This window comes from Eschrichtius robustus, chromosome 16 (genome assembly GCF_028021215.1).
Source record: "Eschrichtius robustus isolate mEscRob2 chromosome 16, mEscRob2.pri, whole genome shotgun sequence".
In the NCBI taxonomy this organism is placed as follows: Eukaryota; Metazoa; Chordata; class Mammalia; order Artiodactyla; family Eschrichtiidae; genus Eschrichtius; species Eschrichtius robustus.
The window spans coordinates 38,414,940-38,437,815 of NC_090839.1; the positions used below are offsets into that span (position 1 = coordinate 38,414,940).

At 38.3% G+C, this 22,876-nt stretch overlaps 1 protein-coding gene across 1 annotated transcript in view; it reads left to right on the forward strand.

Annotated features, from left to right (window-relative positions):
- PLCB4 (phospholipase C beta 4) overlaps window positions 1–22,876 on the forward strand; it is a 423,084-nt gene that overhangs the window by 396,965 nt on the left and 3,243 nt on the right. Inside the window, exons 32-37 of the mRNA XM_068565571.1 lie at window positions 7,535–7,650; window positions 8,928–9,003; window positions 10,767–10,942; window positions 14,087–14,188; window positions 19,475–19,532; window positions 19,972–20,058. Coding sequence (XP_068421672.1) covers window positions 7,535–7,650; window positions 8,928–9,003; window positions 10,767–10,942; window positions 14,087–14,188; window positions 19,475–19,532; window positions 19,972–20,058 — 615 coding nt within the window. The remainder of the gene's footprint in view (window positions 1–7,534; window positions 7,651–8,927; window positions 9,004–10,766; window positions 10,943–14,086; window positions 14,189–19,474; window positions 19,533–19,971; window positions 20,059–22,876) is intronic.

The following is a 22,876-nucleotide window of genomic DNA, read 5'->3' on the forward strand; positions in this document are numbered from 1 at the left end:
ATATAACACTAAGCAGAATTGTCTGCTGATTCCCTATCTAAACCTTTGAGTTCAGACTGTCTCAGTTCTATTAACAGGCCTATCTGCTTAATCGGAAAAGTGGCAAAGATGGTGTCTCAGTCAGTTTGAGCTGCTATGACACATTACCATAGACGAGATGACTTAAACAACAATTTCTTTCTCACAGTACTGGAGGCTGGAAGTCCAAGGTCAGGGTGCACCAGATTCAGTGTCTGATGAGGGTCCCCTTCCTGGTTTACAGACAGCCTCCTTCTTACTGTTCCTTACATGGTGTGGAGAGCTTTCATCTCTCTCCTGTATCTTCTTATAAGGGCACTAATCCCATTCATGAAAGCTCCACTCTCATGACCTCACCTCCTCCCAAAGGCACCCCCTCCAAACACACTGGGGATTAGGGCTTCTACGTATGAATTCAGAGTGGGGAGGGATACAAATATTCAGTCAATAGCAAGTGAAGAATTATTTTTCCATGAGAGAATTTAGAGGTAGCTTTGATAGCTCTTCCCCTCCACCTCTGATGCCACTGAACTTTATTCCTTCCATTTTCTTCACACTTACTGGTGAGGAAATACTAATATTTAGAAACAAATAAATTCTATATGGCTGAATAGAATCCAAATTGCCTTCATTTACAGAAACAACTTCAAACTTCTTGGAGCCCCACATTCTAATAGAACCAAAACTTAAAAGGAGATTTTAAATCTCCCTGAATCCTACCATCTAAATTTGTGTGGACTTTCGTAACAGCTTTAGTGTACATTTTTTGGAGGAAGCCTTCAAAATGCCTTCGGTCAAGTAACAGAGCCAAATTACACAGTAAAATATACAGTGCTTGCCTGTTGCTTTTCAGAATGCTTTTTGAAAGCATTTCTTAGCAGGCAAATGCATTTCATGGCTTGTTTTCCATATCCTCATGTACTTCAGAATTTCAAGTCACAAATGTATGATTATAAGCTTATGATGAATTCCTTCTCCCACATTAAATACACAGGGGGCCCACTTTTCTATTCAGCCCGCTTTGGCAGTATAATTTACGAACTCTGAATTCCATAATCTTTTTATATAGAACTACTACTACTAATAAGGCTGACATTTATTTAGTGCCACTTTTGTGTTACACATTGTATATACATTCTTAAATTCTCACAATATCCCTGAAACCCAAATGGTACTATCCACATTTTAGACATGAATAAAATGAAATTCAGAGAAGTGCCTAGAGCAATATAACTCATTATGCTGGTTATAATTAAAGTGCTTTTCATCTATTTGAACTGTCCAAAGGCTTTGCAAATAATTATTTTCAAACAGTTAGACCTTTGTCTCTATAAAGTTTCTGTAATTTTTCAGTCTATAGTACTTCCCTAATTCTTTCCACTGTCTCATCTGAGCCAACTTTTAAGATTAAGCATATATTGGAATATTTACTTGCCCAATATATACTGAGATCTACTCAACTAATGCACTTGTCTTTAAAACTGAAAAAAAGAAACACTGGTGAAGGAGGTGAGAGGATGTGGTGAATCTATTACCACTGGACCCACTTAATGCCTGATCCCATTTGATCTTATTTATCCTAACACTTGTTTTTCTATCTGTCAATACTTTTCAAAAGGTAAAACTAGCTAATATATACATAAGCATTTATTATTTGGTATTCTTATAACAATTATATAAAGGAGTATTATAATTATATTAACTTGTATCAGTTAGCTTTTGCTGAGTAACAAACTATCCCCAAATGTAGTGACTAAAAGCAGCCACTGTTTCTTTAGCCCACAATTTTGTAGCTCAGCTGGATGATGTTCCTGGTCTCATCTGCGTTCACTTGTACATCTGCTGTCACTACCAGTTTGTCAGGTGGTGGGTAGATGTGGGGGGCTGGCAGACTTTGGAAGTCCTCTGCTTTCTGTGGTCTCTCATCTTCAGCAGTAGTTAGTCCAGGCTTGTTCACATGGTAGGGGTCCCAAGAGACCAAGCTCAGAACTGGCACAGCATCACTTCCACCTCCTTCTCTTGGCTACAGCAGGTCATGAGGCTGTCCCAGGTTCAAGGGATGAGAACTCTATTTCTTGGCAGGAGGAACCACAAAGTCAGATTGCAAAGGGGATTGGATACAGAAAGAGAAATCATTGTGGCCCTTTTTGCAAACAGTCTACCAACCATTTGCCAGATGAGATAATTTACACTTAAAAGAAACACAGCTTGAGTAAATCACGTAGCTTTTAAATGGTGGAGCCAAGCTTTGGACCAAATTCTATCTGACTCCAGAACTCAAGCTCTTCATCACTATATTGGGTTGCCTCTGAGTTTTCCCACATTAGTTTTTATTTCCACACATCTTGATGGTTTTAGTGAAAGGTTTTTAAGAGCAGTCATGAGTCTACAGGGCACAGATATCTTGACGTCCTTTGGGACTGCTTTTTCAACACATGATCCTTAGGCCAAGAATTGGAAGCTTCATAAAACTGCAATTCTTGTGCCCACTGGAGACTTTGTTATCATCTCCAAGGAGAAGTCTAGGAAATACATTTTAAATAAGCTCCTCTCCTATGCACACTAAATTTTGAAAACTGTTTCTTTACGAATATTATTTAGCACTCTTCACTGTCTCTCAGTGAAAACCCCACTAAAGGCCTGCAAGATGCAGAGCAGGACTCCCTTAAAAATGGGTTTTGCCCTGTTGTCAAGCAATAGTAAGGATTAACTACCCCAGCCTTTCTGTGAAACAACATTTATATAACCCTTTCTAACAGTTATGGTGCTACCTAAGATGGGGCTAAGGTTTGCTACCTCAAAGCTTTGGGTTATAAAATAACCTACAGAGGAGGGAAGGTGGCCTATGCTGTACCTTCCAATCACAGCACCCATGGGTTAACCATGGCACATGGTAGCCAAGAGCAGAGACCAGTACTTAGTCCATGTTCAGTGACTGTAGGGCACTCTCAGCTATTAAATACCAGCCTGAGTAAATCATGCCACTTCTCAGAAAGGGAAGCAGAGAATGTGGTTTACTTAACCTAGTGGCTTAAGAAATGTATGGTCTATAAGAGAGCTTATTTCCAAACTTAAAGGTTAGCTGCAGGATGGCGAAGGAATAGTGTTGTGACAATGAGGATCTACCACATATGAAAGAGACCCAAAGAAATAGTTGTGAGATCTGCTGTTAGGACAGTGGGAAGAAAAGATAGGTAATGACCATTTGAGCCCCAAATGGGATCGAGATGCTAGCTAACATGGCTAGTTTTCGGAAAATGGCAATGGTCAATTGCTTTTGATCCTCTGAATGCGGTTGACAGTCAAACTGCTACTTGTCTCTCACTTTCTCAATTTGAAATGGAAACTAGTGGACTGCTTTTCAAGTGTCCATTAGATGAGACACAGAAAGAGCAGAACTAAGCAACCGTGATCCCACACTAGCGCAGGGCTCATCTGGGTCCAGAGCTAGGGTTGCCTTCATTAAGAGACAAGCATGCTTTTCAATTGTCAGATGTGGTCCAATCCTTAGAGCAAAAAATTTAAACCCAAATTTAAGTAAATATCACTGATAACACATTAGAAGAAGAATTCCAACTCAAATGAGGTAAAAGAAGTAAATGAAGGAAGTTGGCCCCATGTAGAAAACAGGGAGCACTCATTCTTGTCCAAAGGGCAAGTCAGACTCAGTTCCCACCATTGGTGCCTTGAGAGTCTGTGGGCCAGCTTCATTCTCTAAAGGAGAATCACAGAACCTGAAATCTTACATGAATTTCCTCTTCTTTTAATATTGGCCACTAATTCAGTCTTTTTCTGAAACACCATGTAGGCAAAAAAAAACAATAACAAAAACTGGATGCATCCCTTGGACCACCAGTTTGCAGCATCATTGCTAGATGAGTCAAATAAAATGCCTGAGAATCTGACTAAAATTTGGCATTTCAGTAAAGCTGCTAATGGAAAATATGCTCTTTGCTATGCAAGCAGTTTTGCTGATAACAAACACCAAGACTACTGTTAAACTCATCAAATGTAATTCGTGGTAAGAAGTCAGTAACAGACCTACAACTCTGTCATGAAGTAGAAATGGGCAGAGACATAGCAACCACCCACAAAGGCAGCTTATTGGTAATCTCAGAGGTGCGTGGTGAGCAAACGCGATTTACTCAGATGTTTCAGCATCATCTGAGGGGTGAGAATTTATGCCCAGAGTCACATCAGCCACAAGAATGAATTGCAGCAGAAGTTTTTCCCAGAAGAAGCTGAATTTACTCTTAACTTTTTTTTTTCCCACTGAGCAAATTGATATACTGTAGTTTTTGAGGTTACTATTGATTTTTTTTTTCCTTTAGCAGTTGATAGTGGTGGACAGTTCTCTTTTTTATTGGAGTATAGTTGATTTACAATGTTGTGTTAGCTTCAGGTGTACAGCAAAGTGAATCAATTATATATATATACATATATACAGCAGGTACTCTTAACTTTGATAGAAACATATACAAATCCTGCTAAAAGCCATACATTTATTTCCCCAAAATGTCCCAATTAAGATAGACTTTTAAGTCAACATATTTAATTTTGGTACTCTTGACCTGAAAGAATGAAAAAGGACTTACCTCTTCCATAGGGTCTCATGACTCAGTTAAGGACCAAAAGAATAAAATCAATGTTAGATTTTTTATTTTTTGTTTTAGTATAAATAGGCTTAGAGATCATTTCCTGGATCCTCTAGTCTGTACAACAGGAAGCTGAGGCTTGAGCCCACCGCCACGCCCATCACGTGATGATCAGTAATTAGGTCCCCATTCCTTTGTGAAAGGGGAAGTGGTGTCTGGGAACCAGATTATCCCAAAACTTCAATACCTGCTACCTACCATGCAGGGATAGTTTTGAGCACAGAGAGAAACACAAGAGATAAGTTTTCAAGGTGAGCTTTCTTGTTATGTGTATTCATTCTAATCATTTTAATTCAATATGCTTCTAATTTTTTAAATTCTATATACGTTAGGTAACTTGCAGCTCATAACCATGAATTAGGTTGGGCAAACAAGGTCCTGTTCAGTTTTATAATAAAGAAATTGAAGCCTGGAAAGATTTATGTATGTTGCACAAGGCCACTAAGATGAGCTGGGACCGGAATCCAAGTCCTCTTACTGCTTTCCCATGCTAATTTTTTTAATTCATGCAACAAATATTTATTGAATCTACTTTGTACCAAGCATTGGGCCATGTAGTGGTGAAAAAAAGAGGTTTTCCCTGCCCTTGTAGAGCATATCTTATATACTTGAAGCCATCATGAACTTTATGCCTTTATGGTACAAACACCCTCATTCCTCATATCTAATTGGGTTAATTAAGGTTCACCAGAATACTTCCTTAAGCAATAGTCTATGTTAGCTTACTTCCAATCCTCAGAGCCTCTTTTTTTTTTTTTTTCTTTTTCTTGTGCTGCACTAGAATATTTAAAGAAACAATCTTCTCCACCCTCCTTTCAATGATATTTGCAAGAGACATAGGAATGTGGCACCTCTGAAATGTTTTATTCTAGACTTGCATAGAGCCCCTTATTTGTCCAGGAAAATTAATACATGTGCCAGACAGGCATGATGATTACTAAATCTTAGAAGGAAGGCTAGTAGTAGGGTGATTTAGTGGGTTTTTTCCCCCATAACAATGCAAGAGTAGCTAAATCCATTTAAATAAGGATACATCAACGTGTCAATCCATTCATGCGGCAGTAAGTTAAGCTTGGAGGAAAAGTTTATTGATTTAACTTCTCAGGCTGTTCTCCCTTCTCCCAGGTTACTCTCTGCATGTTTTCATGAGTACTGAATAATATAAGTAGGTTTGTATGTCATTGTATTTTGAATAAGGTATAACAGGCATTTGAAATATGATTTCTCTTGTATGTAATCCTAACAACCCTATGAAGTAGGCAACAATCTCCCAATTATAAAGATTGAAGAAGGTATCACTCTCCCAATTATAAAGATGGACAGACTGAGAGGGTAAGTAGCTTGTCCTAAGACCTGAGACTGTCCACGTGCTTAACCCAATGAAGAATCCCTAGTTTATAACAAAAAAGGGCACGGATATTGGTAACAGGACTGGATTTATGAGGTGTTCCAGGTTACCACAAATTAAGCAGGACATTGTTACATATAATTCCCTAACCCCAAATCCAGAGCAAGGTAACATCACCTTGGAGCACTCATTGTCCCTGTTATCAGGTCCTATTCCGAGAACCTTCCTGCCTAGCACCACCTTCCTCCATGCCTTCTCCCAGAGGCATTTATTCACTAGACAGGAATGCTGAGACCATGTGCACAAATGTGTTTCTGAAGAATTTATATATAAATGAACTGTAGATCAAGTCCTGTGTTAACCTGCTAACAGTGCTGGGAAATTAAGAAAATCTTGGGAAATTTCAAAATCCCTCCCCCATTTATATTTTATGAAATCGTTTAAGATATTCATGAATTAGGTTAAAGGTGAGCCTACCTTAGGAAGAAAATTCATTTTTTAAAAAATAAGTCACTCACTTAAAAAAATAAGCAAAAGGAAACATGACCATGAGGGTAGTTATATAACCTGAACAAAGTCTATCCATTCCAGACTTTAGTATCATCTCATTTCTCTAAGTTTCTCAAGAGGAAGACTAGGATATAACATTAAGCATCATCTTAGAGTGGATATTACTGATAGAACTGTTTTCCTCTATGATTAGGGGATGAGCAGCTAAAGAAATCTGATTTCAGTTAAGTCCCTGGCTGTGGCCAAATTATCAGGAAGAAATAATGTTTATAAAGAAATACTTATTTCCAAAACATTGCAGCCCCATTTTCAGTGATTGAAGGAAGCAGATGGAGAAATATTTTAACTATCTGTAAAGCTGAAGACCAGGGTTCCTGAACATTCTGTCACCCTTGTGAATGCATCTAGATTACGAAGCTGGCAAAAATATCAATTGATGGGGATTCAAAATTAGCTGATGTTGACAACCACAGTGGAGGTTTTCATTGTGTAATGATGGTATTCAAGACCTTCCAAAAAGTGCCCGGTGTTTAGAAGCCATGCCACATAATGAATAGTTATATTTAACATGTAAAAGAGAATAAATATGGCAGCTGAACTTGGGTTTTTGGGACTAGGTTGTGGAAGCGGCAGTGGACTAATTAGATGACTCAGCAGAACAAAGATGGATGGGTGGAAGTTCTATGGAGACATCTATGTGCAGAAGAAAGAACTTTGGGATGATTGGTGTTGCTCAGCAGTGGGCAGGGCTGCCTTTTGAGGTGGGCATGTTCAATAGACTGAGGCTGGAAACCCCCTTGTTGGAGAGACCTTATGGGAATACAAGAAACTCTTGGGTTGGGTGGGCGATTGGAAGTCTTTCCAGCTCCCAGACTCAGTTACTCCTTGATTTTCAAACCAAGACTCTGAAAGAGCTGGTGAAAATTATGCCAGCCCAACATGCGATAAAGTTTATCAGCTACACTACAAGTCTAACTCGTCATTACAAATTCTTCTCGTTCAGGAGCACAGTACCATGCAGAAGCTACATTGCACACAAGTTGACAAAATTGTGGCACAGTATGACAAGGAGAAGTCAACTCATGAGAAAATCCTAGAGAAGGCAATGAAGAAGAAGGGGTAAATGCTGTTTATGTCCTTCTGGAGGCTTTTTGCCTTTTTATGTTTTGTCTTTTCCCACAGTTCAACTGCCTGTTTAGGCCAAGGAAGAACTTAGTCTTAACTGTGTTTTCATCATTAACAATGATTCCTGGAAAATAAGCGACTCACTCAGCTGAAGGGAGTGACTGAAGTGGAAAAGAGGAGCTTTATTCAAGTTCTGCAGGCTGTTGGTTAATGAAATAATAACTGTGTCTTTCATGGTAACTTTAAGGTGAATGGGGGTCGAGGGGGAGAAGGAAGGACAAATTACAGTTGGAAAAATTCCAGAAATCATTTTGCATTGCCAGGTAATAAATAATAAGGTTGATACACTCAAGGAAAAAAAATGCAATTTTGATGTTTAATATTACAAGAATCCTTAGCTTATGCCAACAGATGAAACTGATGAGTAAAACCTATCACTGCATTTACCTTGAAAGATTGTATCTATTGATAGAATTAAGCTAGGGGAATGTTTCTGTGATGCTGCAAGCTCACTGAATAACAGAGTAGGAGGGAAACACACTCAGTGCCAGCCATGGAGAAGAAGTGATAAGTTGAATGTTTAGAATGTGCCTCTCAGAGACACTCTCTATTAATAATATGATGAAGCACTCTGACTTAGACCATAATAAATCAGAGCATATACGCTGAAGACAGAAGCTCAGGGCCTATTCTGGTTTCAGCAATGATATGGATATTCCAAAAGGAAAAATTAATCACTGAAATAAGCAGTAATAGTTGCTGGGCAATTGCCTAGTGTATATTTCCTACTCACAATAGAGTAAGAAGCAAAAATTACCCTGCACTGCCAAGAAATGCTATTTTTCTCCCTTGCTGGCATGTGTCAAAGACAAAAATCTGGCTTTACAACCAAAGTGGAAGAATTGAAAACTCGCTTCAAGGCTGAGGTCCTATTTTTCAGTTCTCATCCTAAATAGTGTATTATTGAATAAATAAAAAATAGCTTGAAGAAAAGCAGGAACCAAAATGGAAACTCTGACAACAATCCTTTAACAATGAAATAATTGTTAGGTCTGAAATGTCTCTTTGTGTAGTGGTTGAATTGAGTAATCATAATACAGATATTTTGTAAGGTGTGCATCTATTACTGGAAGAACCGAGGTTGCCCAGTGAGCCATGGCGTCTCATGTTTGATGAGCAAATTGTCTTCATTGGAAGGCTTTGGAGCAAAGGTTCCTGGGAGAGGAAAGATATCTAATGCCTGGCATGCATTTGTGGTTTTCCATTTTCAGGGGAAGTAATTGTCTCGAAATGAAGAAAGAAACAGAAGTTAAAATTCAGACGCTGACATCAGATCACAAATCTAAGGTAAGAAAATGCCTATTTTTATAGCAGCAACTGCAGAAGATACTCTGTAATTTTTTAGAAGCTGCACCCAGTTTAAATAAGAAATAACAGTAGCCTGGGGCTGGTCTGGGCTCACTGGCTTAGAGAAGAGCCATTTCATGGAACACCTTTTCCTTAATTTGTAAACATATGCTCACAATATCTATGTTGTCTGCCTCAGAAGCATCAAGGGAAACAATAAATGGACTAAAAGGAAATAGTGTATAAAATACAGAATATGATTCCCTATAGAAGTAACATTGCTCATAGGACAGAAAACCACCTACCTTGAGGGTTCAGTAGCTCTTTGATACTTATTCTGTCCTAACTTTGCTGTGGAATTTTGGGATGGGAAAAATCCAGAGCTGAGATTCTAGGAGATGAGCTAATTACTTGGATTCCCCAAAGACACAAGAAAATAGTTTAGGGGACATTAATTAAGATTATGGACATTTTGGAGAACTGAGCACCAAGTTGCCGTCAAGAACATAAATAATTATAATTATAATAATTATGAAAGAAAAGAAACTGTGAAAGAAAGTTTCCAACTATAGCTTTTGGTCAAACCAGCCAGCCTCCGTATGTATACATGCAGCTCTGTCATCCAGCCAGCGACCCTGCCACACACCTGGGCCAGCCAGGCATCTAAGCCGAAGTTCTCTTTGATGCTGTGTATTTTGTGTCCACTCTGCCATGCAGTCTGTAGAGACAGTAAGCTGTGTATCTTTGAGAGTTGTTCCCCACTCTCTCTTTCTCTCTTCTTAACTGGAATATTTGAGAATTAACAACTATGCAACATGCCATGATTTTTAAATGCTTTGCATAAATAGGAAAGCAGAAACGTTGGCCGCTGTATCAATTTGCTTTTGCTGCATGAAACACCATGCCGAAATTTAGTGGCGTGAGACAACTACCATGTATTAGCTCACAGTTCAGTAGGTTAGAATTTGGACTATACTCCACTGGACAGTTCTACTGATTTTGGCTGGGCTTATGTGTGTGTCAACAGTCAGCTGGGATTGATGGCCTCACTCAGCTCTCTGGTGGGTAGCTGACTACTGGTTGTTTTTTCCTACATGACCTCTCATCCTCCAGCAGACTAGCACAGGCTTTACCACAGGTTAGCCTCAGGGTTCCAGGCATAGAAAAAGGATAAGTACTTTCCAAGCTTCTGCTTGCATCACATTTGCTACTGTCTTGTGGCTAAAGCAAGTCACAGGTCAACCAGATTCAAGGAGGTGGAGAAAGAGACTCTAGCTATTGATGAGCTGTAAAACCACAGTGTGAAGGGCATGGATACTCTTTGCAGGGGACGACTTTCTACCCCAGCATCTGTTAAAATGACACAATAAGTCATGATCCAGGAATAAGAGAGCACACAGCTCTCTATTCAGATCTGTGGCCTTGTGGAAGTGAAACTGGAAAAATATGAGGTGATGAAGAGAATTCTGATAGAATTGGCAAAGGAGCCCAAAGCCCAGACAAACCAGAGTGTGGGCGAGTTAGGCAGTTGAAATAACGGGTCATGATTAAGTATTTAGAGCCAAAGTGATTACTCTATTTTAATAAGCAATGACTTCTTGATTCCCACTGATTAGTACATATTTTTGCAGGTTATAATGGTGTCTACTGATTGACCAAGTAAATTGGTGGGAGGGATCTGATATGCATGGCTAACATTGTGCTTTCAGTTCCTACCTGACCTGTGAGAATTCCAGGTGGCACCACCCCCTTTCCCCACGCAGGTCAAGGAGATCGTGGCGCAGCACACAAAAGAGTGGTCAGACATGATCAACACCCACAGTGCGGAGGAGCAGGAGATCCGGGACCTGCACCTCAGCCAGCAGTGCGAGCTTCTCAAAAAGCTCCTGATCAACGCCCACGAGCAGCAGACCCAGCAGTTGAAACTGTCCCATGACAGGTGGGAGAGTTAGCTCCAGACGAAACTCCCAATTTTTAAAAAAGACTAGTTTTGTGTGGTGTGTGTGGTGTGTGTGTGTGCACCTGTCAAGGTAGTAAGGAAAATCAACTTGACATACAACATTGAGCTTTTACATATATCCTATCGTACAGTTGACATGAGCAAGAGGAACTATAAGAAATGGCCTCTGCCATCAAAGGGCTTCCAAGCGTTGGCAAGATCTCACACTCCCATGACAAATTAAGTCACGTTACAATTAGCGTATGATGCATACTAAAAAGTGTCACAGGCTCTACCGCCTCCAAGTGGTCCCAGATGCTTCACAGAATGATAGAGCTGGAGGTGGCCTTTGAAAAATGATCTGGAGCCTCTTAGAAGAGAAGACGTAGAAGGAGATAAAGACCAAGCAATTGAGCTCCTAGAGGGATTGGTTCTGATCACTCAGAGGTACCTGAGGAAAGACCCTTCTTTCCATTGTCTGGACTTCTATGAATTCTAGAAAAGCAGGCATGATCAAGAAACAGCACAAAGTATCTGTTTATTTTGGTCTCACCCCATTTCAGCAAATTGCATACTGCAGATGATGAGCTGGACTTTTTCCCAGGTTAGAAGAGTGTTTAGGTCAGTTATGTCTTTTTATCACAGCTTTGTTGCAGCTCGCCTGCGTCTTCCTTAGTGCCAACTGTATGCCACAGTTATGGTCTGATGATACACACAAAAAAGTAGAAAACAGAAACATTTTACAAACAAATCAAAAAAACCTTTTAAAATCTAACTGCATGAATTATCTAGGCACATTCTCAGATTTCCAACTTTATTTTGGAGTGATATACGGCCATAAGAACATGGAGTATTTTTGCCATAGTTTCTGATTCTCACATGAATCAACTAAATGAGGTATACTATGCTGAGTTTCCTGTGGGCTAAGGTTCCAGACCCTATCCATTTTCAAGTATTCTACTTATTTGTATAGGATTAAAAGTTGTCTTTTTTCCCTTAGAAATGCTCTTGATTTAGTACACAGAAAGGTCTGTTCACCATCCTCCCTTTGACCATTGCTACAATACCAGATTTTAGGTGTCCACCCTTATTCAAAGATACTTCAAAGAATAAAGTACTCTATTCTAATTTTTTTTTGAAGCTGAATAAAGGGAAAAAATTAGCCCACAACAGAAGGCATTGTCTAAAAAAAAAAAAGTAAATGAATTCTTGCATGACTTAGGAAGTCATTTGAAGGAACCATAACCTTATTACTAACTTACCTTAAAAAATAGATCGATGGCAGGGGTATTTTTCAAAAAAACAGCAGCATCAAAGCTTTTTCTCAAGCATCCTATGGTTGTGTTTCTTTGTCACCATCACAGCTGTCACTCTCGGTTAAAAAATCTTGCCTTCTTAACATTCAGCAGCATTATTTGGTTATTGATAAGTGCTTGTTGAATGAAAGAAGAGATGGTCAATTTAATAACAAGTTATGAAAAATTTTGAGAGCCATTTTCTTGGGCCCCGGAGTTTCTATACATATTCCAGCCTCTGTGGCCCTAAGGTCTCTGACTGAAGAACTCTCTGTTTCAGCTTTGTCCATCCCTTTTCCTGAAGTACAAACACTACTTAAACAACCTCACTCCTTGGTCCCTCATTTCCAGGCAGTGCTTCAAGGAGATCGCCACAGGTTCCAGGGAAGATTCTTTGTTAATAATATTCATTTTAGTATTCTAAATTGTATGCTTTTAATGTACTCATCAATAATCTAAAGATATGAGTTTTTGTGGTACACACACGCATTCACACACACAGTGATCAGTCACCTGTAAACATCCTTTTTCCCCCCTATCTCCTATGCTTATTTGAAACCATTTCATCCTCTTCCTTCCCCTGGGCTGTCAGAAAACAGGATGGTCACTTGTGAGTGTTAGAACATCCTCTCTCTTCCAAGCCATCTGATCCCAAAAAACGTGGGGCAAAGCTGGAAAATCCTTGTATTTTACTGACCATAAGTGATTGTCCCTGTGCATTCTTTGATTACTCTCATGCTGTATACGCTATTTACTTTTTTAAAATTGTATATAGGTTGGTAAACATGATTGCCTGAGATATTTGTATATAACTTAGGATTTGTAGCTTTTATTCTTCAGAATTCTTATGGCATGTTAATGACAGTGTCCTACCCTGGGCAGCTGAATAAGATCATTGTGTGGTTAGGGTTAGCTTAGACACACATAATGTCACTTCTTCCCAGCCCACCACTGTTACTTCACAGTGACCCACTGCCCCCAGGAGAAGCATCCTCGTGGATCGGGGCTCCTGCCCTCCTTTCCACAGAGTACAAAACAACATGATGAGCCCAATAATGAAATAAAAAGTGAACCTAGTCCCGTTGTTACATGTGGAATGTGTTTTCTGTTTACGTTTTCATTTTTTTTAATTAGAGTTAAATATCCATAACATGAAATTTACCATTTAACCATTTTTAAAATGTGTGGCATGAAGTATATTCACACTGTTGTGCAACCATCACCACCATCCATCTCCAGAACTTTTTCATCTTCCCCAGCTGAAGCTCTATACCCGCTAAACACTAGCTCTCCACTTCCCTAATTTATTTTTCTTCTTTCCAGTTTTATTGAGATGTAATTGACATACATCACTGTATAGTTTCAGGTGTACAGCATAGTGCTTTGGCTTTACATACTTCATGAAACGATTACCACAGAAAGTTTAGTGGACATTCATCATCTCATATAGATATAAAAGAAAAGAAAAAGAAAAAATATGTTTTCCTTGTGATGAGAACACTTAGGGTTTACTCTCTTAACAACTTTCATATATAACGTACAGCAATGTTCATTATATTTATCACGTTGTACGTTACATCCCTAGGACTTATTAATCTTATAACTGGAAGTTGGTACCTTTTAACCACCTTCCTCCAATTCCCCCTCCTCCCACCCCTGCCTCTGGTAACCAGAAATCTGATCTCTTTTTCTAGGAGTTTGGTTAGGTTTGTTTTTCGTTTTTTGTTTTTTGAAGTATAATTGATCTACAACACTATGTTAGTTCCTATGTTAGTACACAACATAGTGATTCAATATTTCTATACATTACAAAATGATCACCACCTGTTTGTTTATTTTTAATACATAGGGAAAGCAAGGAAATGCGAGCACACCAGGCTAAGATTTCTATGGAAAATAGCAAAGCCATCAGCCAAGATAAATCTATCAAGAATAAAGCAGAACGGGAAAGGTGAGTCAGAACACTCACTGCCGGAATATAACATTGACTTGAAGACACAGACTCGACAATATTTCTGTGTGTATACACATACTCACATTTGAGATATAAAAAAACCTGTGAGTTCTGGTTTAGAATCCTGCTATTATAACTGCTAGAAGATGTATTATTATTGCTGTAAAACATCTTCTGATTGTTTACTACTACTAGTAAAACAGATTTACATTCAATATATGTGTGCTAATTTACAAACAAAATTATATAAAATATGGCATAAACAAAGTTATATAAAATATGGCAAGATATCCTTCCCACATCCCATTGGGTCATCCTTAAGCATCTCATCTGCTCAGGTGTTAAGCCCATTCTGAATGGACTTACAGTCTATATAACAGCATGTAGGATAGTCTTCTTCCCTTGACTGGCCTTGTGCTGTCCTTGACACCAGGCGTCATCTCAAACCACCACCACCCCCCCCCCCCCACACACACACAGGTTTTCTGGTTCATCCTTGTCTTAGAATGGGTTTCTAGAAACAAAGACAGGAATTTGGGTGCATATGATTTACTGAGGAAAGGATCTTCAGCGAAGGGGAGAGGAGGGAGCAGGAGGGGGCCAGGGCAGTGGCTAAGTAAGGATATGGTCTCAGCTAGAGTTCCTCTTCAGCCTGATCCCAAGCTCTGGATTGTAAATTGTACCATGATCTGTCCCTTTGAATCACAGGTGTCTGGCTTTTGTACTTCTATGTTAATCAGTCATTGGCCACATAGAGTTGGGGGAAGGTTTGTGTAACCTCCAAAGAAGATCCCAGGTGCAAGCCTTTTAGCCAAAGCTGGTAAAGGGGATCTGAGAGGGCATCAGTAGTCATAGTATCCAAGAGAGGGAGATAGCAGCACTTGATTCCAAGTGATCCCAAAAAGCATCTTCACCTGTGATGCTCATGGCTGCCCTGAAAGCCTCTAAGAACACAGATGCTGGTTGCTCCAGAACTGAGAGCTAGGTCCATACAGCAGTGGTCAAGCATGGCAGGATTGCGTCTCTTGGAGAAATAGACTTGGATAGAATGTGCTGCCAGCTGAGTTCACCACCCACACAAAGGCTGTGTTTTATGCTCAACAAAATTCAGAGCAAAGTGAAGATTAGCTTTGGGGATTAAAACGTGAGCATGAAGTTTAGGGCTTCACGTCATTCAGCTGTTGACCATAGGCTGAGCTGTTAGGAGACTTTGCAGCTACAAGCAAAGTACCCCTGTTTCAATTCCCCTGTCTACACGGGTTTTTTTGGATGCTTAGTTGATACCTGATGTTTCCTCCTTGTCTTGAACACAGCAGTAACTGCTGTCCAACTACTTCAATACTGTTGATTTTTAAAATGCATCTCATTTATTAACCATAATTAAAGTTAAACTTGAAATAGGACAAAATATAAAGCATAATACCATCCAGTGCATTTTTATGCTGAAGTTTTGTTGGATTAAATATGGTTTGGAATTAACTGGCCAGCAATAGGATTTGGAATTCCACAGTAATTTGACCTGGAAATGAATTGCCTTTTCAACACTTTGGCCAAGAAATTTCCCAGTAAACATAGTGTCATTTGTGTCTCTCTAGGGAGATTATTACTCAATTTAATCAATGCTCATTTACACCATCATTTTGGGGTAGTTATCTGGTTCTTGTTTATTTTAACAAAGTGCCACCCTCTGGACGTTATTCTCAGACAAGGAACTTTGCTTAATGGCCTTGTGTACATGGAAATGACATTGTCTACTTTAGCTGAAAAACACAAAATATTCATGCCATGATGAAACCTCGTTAAACTATTTTAGACTGTCCAAACTGAAATATAGAATTCAACATGATAAATGTGCTAATTATTAAATAGCTCTTTATCATATTTTTTCAATTATGTTGCAAAATGGACTTTAACCCAGTTGAGATCAAGTTATCTTAAATTATGAGTTACTGATAACTTAACCAGAAGAGTTTTTTATTTAATTTCCTTATTTTGACTTATTATACTTATTTATTATAACTCAGTACCCAGTGGTTAGGTGACTCTCAAACATCTACAAATGGCTGGTCTCTTGAAAAATAATTTCTCTATGTCAAATGGTTACCTTTTTAAACACATGCTGTGTGTATCCACCTTATCAAACTACTGAGAAATAAAATTAAAAATTTATAATCAGAGAGCTAAGAAAGACATGCAGAAGCTAAAAAATACTTCTATTCTTGGGTCAAAGAAGACATTTCAACATAAATGACATGATATTTATAACTGAATGACAACATAAACACTGTTGATCAATGTGTCAGAGTTAGCTGAAGTACACAGGAAGAGAAATAATCAGCAAAATAAAGAGGCAACCTACCAAACGCGTGAAAATGTTTGCAAACATATATCAGGTAAGGGATTAATATCCAAAATACATAAGCAAATCAACAAATCAATAGCAAAAAACAAATAGTCTGATTTTAAAAGTGGGCAGAGGACCTGAATAGACATTTTTCTAAAGAAGACATGCAAATGGCCAACAGTATATGAAAAGATGCTCAACATTACTAATCTTCAGGGAATGCAAATCAAAACCACAATAAGATATCACCTCACATCTGTTAGAATGGCAATTATCAAAAAGACAAGAGATAATAAATGTTGGCAAGGATGTGGAGAAAAGGGAACCCTTGTGTACTCTTGGTGGGTTTGTAAATTGGTGGTGCAGCCACTATGGAGAACAGTATGGAGGAAGTTCCTCAAAACATTAAAAATAGAACTACCATATGATCCAGCAATTCCACTTCTGGGTATATATCTGAAGGAAATGAAAACACTATCTAGAAGAGATGCCTACATCCCCATGTTCATCACAGTATTATTCGCAATAGCCAAGACATGGAAACAACCTAAGTGTCTATGAACAGATGAATGGTTAAAGAAAATTTGAGATGTCTATTCAATGACATATTATTTAGCCATAAAAAGAAGGAAATCCTGCCATTTGGGACAACATGGATGAACTTTGAGAACATTATCCTAAGTGAACTAAATCGGACAGAGAAAAATACTGTATATTTGTGGAGTCTAAAAAAAAGCCAAATTCATAGAAACAAGGTGGAATGGTGATTGCCAGGGGCTGATGGTAGGGGAGTCAATGGGGAGACATTGATTAAAAGATACAAACTTGCAATTATAAGATTAATAAGTTTTAGGCATCTAATTTCAGCATGGTGACTGTAGCTCACACTGTATATTACTTGAAAGTTGCTAAGAGAGTAGATCTTTTTTTTTAACATCTTTATTGGAGTATAATTGCTTTGCATTGCTGTGTTTGTTGCTGCTGTATAACAAAGTGAATTAGCTATACGTATACATATCTCCCCATATCCCCTCCCTCTTGCGTCTCCCTCCCACCCTCCCTATCCCACCCCTCTAGGTGGTCACAAAGCACCGAGCTGATCTCCCTGTGCTATGCGGCTGCTTCCCACTAGCGATCTGTTTTACATTTGGTAGTGTATATATGTCAGTGCTACTCTCTCACTTTGTCCCAGCTTACCCTTCCCCCTCCCTGTGTCCTCAAGTCCATTCTCTATGTCTGCGTCTTTATTCCTTTCCTGGCCCTAGATCTTAAAGTGATATTTACAGTGAAAATTATAGCCTAGATGCATATATTTTTTTAAAGAAATGAAAATTAATAAGAAAATGCTCAAAGAGGACATAAAATTAGAAAAATAAACTGAATCCAAAGATGTCAGGTGGAAAGAAATAACAATTTAAGAAGCAAAAAATATTAAAATAGAAAACAAAAATCAATGGAAGTAAAAAAGTGAAAAAAGCAAAAGCGAAAGCTTGTTATTTGAAAAAAAAAAAAAAAAAATCAGTGAACCTCCAGCAAGACTGATAAAGAAGAAAGAGATACCACAAATTAGTACTATCGGGGATGAAAAGGGAAATAACTACAAATACAGTAAATATTTTTGGAAACCAAGACTACGATAAACAATACTACTAATGAATTTGAAAACCTAGATGGAATGGACAATTGCTTAGAAAAACTAAAATATCTAAAACTGACTGTAAAAGAAAGAGAAGACCTGAATAGACCTATAACTATTATAGAAATTCAATCAGTTATACGTCTATTCAGTCATGAAAAACACTTCACCTCACCAATAATCAGGGGAAATGTGAGTTAAAACAACAGAATGATGCCATTTCAAAAAACCAGCAATTGACAGAAAAGGAAATGTCTGATAGTAACAAGAGTAGGCAAAGATATGGAGAAAGGGTAACACCCAGACACCATGGGTGGGAGTGCACACTGGGACAGGTACTTTGGAGTAAAGATGAAGTTGTTCACTCCCTACCGACCTGCAAGTCTAGGTTTACACCCTGGAGAAACCTTTGCTCATACGCACAAGAGGATATGTCCTACACTTCATTTATTTAGCCAACAGATGATGTGCCAAGCATTTCAGGACCCTATGCACCAAACCATTGTGCATTGTTGGGAAATAACCTACTTTCTATTAATGGCAAAATGAAAATACTGTAATCTACTCATAAACAGAAAAATCCATGCAGCAGATGAAAATAATGGAATCGTTTGAAACATAGCTGTATCTCTTAATCATAAGGCTAAGTTTCAAGTTATAGAAAGAAACCCAGAGTATGTTAGCATTTAGGTTAATTTGGAAACCATACAAAACAGTATATGTGTAGTCCAGAAGCATCAGCATCACCTGGGAGCTTATTAGAAATGCAGAATCTCAGGTCCACCCCAGACCCACTGAATCAGACCCTCTGGGGGTGGGTTCAGAAATCCGTGTTTTTGATAGTATCTCCATGTGATTTGTGTGCATGTGAAAGTTTGAGAAACATTTGTGTATATTACATACGGATACATCCATATGTAATAAAAATATTAAAACACGGATAGGAAGGTCCACACCAAATTCAGAATAGTGGTTACCTCTGGAGAGAGAGAAAGGAGGGAAGTGGAGTGAGGAAGAATACAAAAGGGGGTTTATTTATATCTGCAATGCTTTATTTCCTTTAAAAATATGAGACAAGCATGGTAAAACATAATTAATGTTGACTAAACTGAGTGATGGGTACACAGATGTTTTTTGTCTTTTTCTCTGTACATTGTATATTTCAAAATTCCTCAATAAAAATTAGGAAAAGGAAGTGATAATCCCATCCAAATAATTAAATGGAATATGACCCTTTCTTATTTAATATCATGTAATCCCAACCAACGTCATACCAACTGTTGTTTGTACCTGTTGCTTTTAGGCGGGTCAGGGAGTTAAACAGCAGCAACACTAAAAAGTTTCTGGAAGAAAGAAAGCGAGTAAGTATTTTATAATTTTCTTGACACTTTTCCTTTAAAAAACTATAAACAGTAGCTCATGCTTAGAAATCAGACTACTAGCTAATTTGCTTAATTTGATTTTTCTGTACGTTAAACATTCTAGCTTCTCTTCTCTGCTCCCTGAAAGCTAAATTAATCTCTCACTAAAATCTTTAAGGTAATTATTTGTGCCATTTTATACAGAAAATGAAGCCAGATTTTAATCGTGCACAAGTACTCTTTTGTTTTCTAAGATTTTGACAGGAACTATCTTGCCAGTAAAAATTACAGGTTTAAACTCTCCCAGTTTTCAGGCTATTTTTCTTTTTTCTTTTTTCTTTATTTTTTTTATATCCGTCCCTTAAATTGCAAACTACCAACCTTCATCCATAAGTTTTAAGATTATAACCCAAAGTTGATCAGATTTTTTTTTTTGCAGCTCGCAATGAAGCAGTCCAAAGAAATGGACCAGTTGAAAAAAGTCCAGCTTGAGCACCTTGAATTCCTAGAGAAACAGAACGAGCAGGTATTTCACCTAAAAAGCATAAAAAGTTGTAGGCAGCCAACCAGCTTCGGGAGGCAAATGCCGTGGGCCAGAGTCACCCTTCTGCTAAAGCCCGTGGCCTGAGTAGTGGCACGGAAAGATAGCTAGAAAAATTTGGTGCCTACTGTACTTTCCCCATTTCATCCACCAAGAACAAAAAGTATTCTTTTTAGGAGTGGGAGAGGAATGTGGCTGTGGGGAGAAAATAATCAAAAGTCATGTTTTGATTAGATTATGGGGACTCTAAGAAGGACATTACTGAGAGGAGGAGAAAACAGGTTACAAATTGTTTCTTCATTTTCACGTAGAGTTTTACCACTTGTACCCTAGAGACAAGTGAGGTTGTATTTAAAAGCAAATGAGAGAGACCACCTACTTTCAACCTCAATCTAAAAATGAAGTTATAGAACCTTCTTAGGCCTTACAAGTGAAACCTAGAGGCATGAGCCACCATAACTCTACAAACCACTGAAAGTGAGTGGATACCATACTCTTGGTGCTAAACGCTAAATATACACAAATAAAAATAAACACAAAAAATATACACAAATAAAAAGAGTTATCCAAAATCCAACTATTTAGTAGCTATCAGGCATATACCAACACCAGGACAAATGTGTGTTTACCTCGAGCAGTACAGATAGATGGGCTATAGCCCATCGGCCATCCACACTCTCATTTCAATTTGATGGAAATACCTCTAGCTTATGTGGCAAAATGACCCTCAGCAGCAGTTAAAATTTCAGTCTGTCTCAGTCCAAATACATCTCTTTAGGTGTAGCTGGTTTGGAATTTTCTAGATAATTTACTTCAGTATAGAAGCTGTAAAGAGGTTTTGCTGAAATACGTACGTGTACTACATTATTCTTTCCTATTTCCTTTCATATATAAAGTAATCCTATTTAAGGTATATTTTTTAAGAGTAAATGGCTTCCGTTGAAGAACACCTAAGTGGAAATTACACTGAAAACTACCTTTGAGAAAGTAAAACAAAACCATAAAATCTTTTTTTTTTCTTTTTTTTTTTTTGTATTGCAATTGGGTAACAAATAAATCCAACTTCTGGTTTCAGATTCTTTACTTTTTGGTTGATAGAAGTTTTACTCATGGGCATACTTCTGAGTTATGTTTCCCATTTCCTTTCCAGCTAAATGCTTCTATTCATGAACAGTCCACAGATCCCTAAGGGGGACAATAAGTGTTTATTGTCCCACGGGTCCAACTCATTTGACCAACTCATAGATACATCACCTTCTGGTACAAGTTACTAATGATTTTGCTCCTAAAGCATTTCTCAGAAAGTGCTCCTGGCAGGGGGAAATGGGACAATGGGTAAGGGTAGAGCCACCATCTCCAAAACAATAGAATCCACTTTAGTGAATCAGGACTGGGTGGGGATAAGGATGCCTTAGAAGAAGGCACAATGGAGGTGAGATGCAGTTATGTTTCAGTTAGCTAAATTAAGAAACTACTTAGAAATCATTGTGTTGCTTGGCAACAAGTTTGACTAAAGAATATAAATGTGCTAAAAATTACTCATCACTACAATAGTGGTGTATATCAGAGCTAGAGAATACAGTTACCTAGTGTTTTTTAGTTTGAGAGCTAAAGTGCATAATTTAAAAATCACTTTGGGCTTTTATCCTAATACACGTGTAACTCAAATCACACCAGAGTTCTTGCATTGAAATACTGGATTAGTGATAACTGTATTGATTGGATCATATTGGGAGAATAGTGACTTTTTGTTCCAAAAATTCATATAATGCCTTTCAATGGGTCACAGGTAATGTCTACCACCCACACCTGATACTTTGAGTCACAGAAGCTTAGGAAAGAACATGAGAAGGCTTGAGATTTGATGAAGATTTTATGAGATTCCATGAAAAGAAATTCAAGATTTAGTGACACTTCCAGCAAATGTAGAATGTGGACTTGAATTTCTTTGTTAAGCTTTGCTTTACAAATATGGCCTATTCTATAACAAATTCAATCTCAGGTATTTCTGGTATAATTTTTTTTTGGAATTTAAAGGTCAGAGACCTCTCAATTCAGTTACTCGGTGTGTTTCAACACTGTCATAGACACAGGGCAAAAGACATAGTGACTCTGTTTCTTCCGTCATAATAGGCAAGGTCTGGAACCATTTGGAGAGCTCCCTTTATAACCAATATTTCATCGGCAGAAAACAGTTTCCTGTCTCCAGGCAATCCCAAACTTGTATAACAATCTCCCAAACTACTGTTAAACCCCAAGACTTTTTTCTGTTTCTAAGTCAAAAATAAATGAATTTTAACATTCTCCCATAATATCTCCCTTTAAGGTTTCTTATCTGCTTTCCTGTGACCCTAATCGCCTAAATTCTCCCAGTCACTCCCAAAGAAAAGCCTGGACTCAATCTACTTCATTAGCTAGACAGTGTTGAGGGCATTGGTAGAAACAACTCAAGTTTTAATATATTTGGGTCCTGACTCTGGATCCTGACTTCATATGGCCTTTTAAAGCCTCCTAATGGCCATCTCTACTTGGTCAGCCAGTTATTCATTTAAAACTCCAAAGGGTTTTTGCTGCTGTTTCCCATCGACCTCCCAGCCACACAGGAGCTCATCCATCTTGACATGCACCATTTCAAACATGAAATGCTCCATTACTGTCACACCCAAGTTTTAAAAATTGATTTTTGCCATTAATCCTATCATTTAATAAAGAGAGGTGAGGGGGTCTTGCTCAAGGGAGGGTTCCCCCACTCACTGCCCCACAAGAGAAGCACAGTCTGGGCTAATAGGCATCGGTCGTTTGT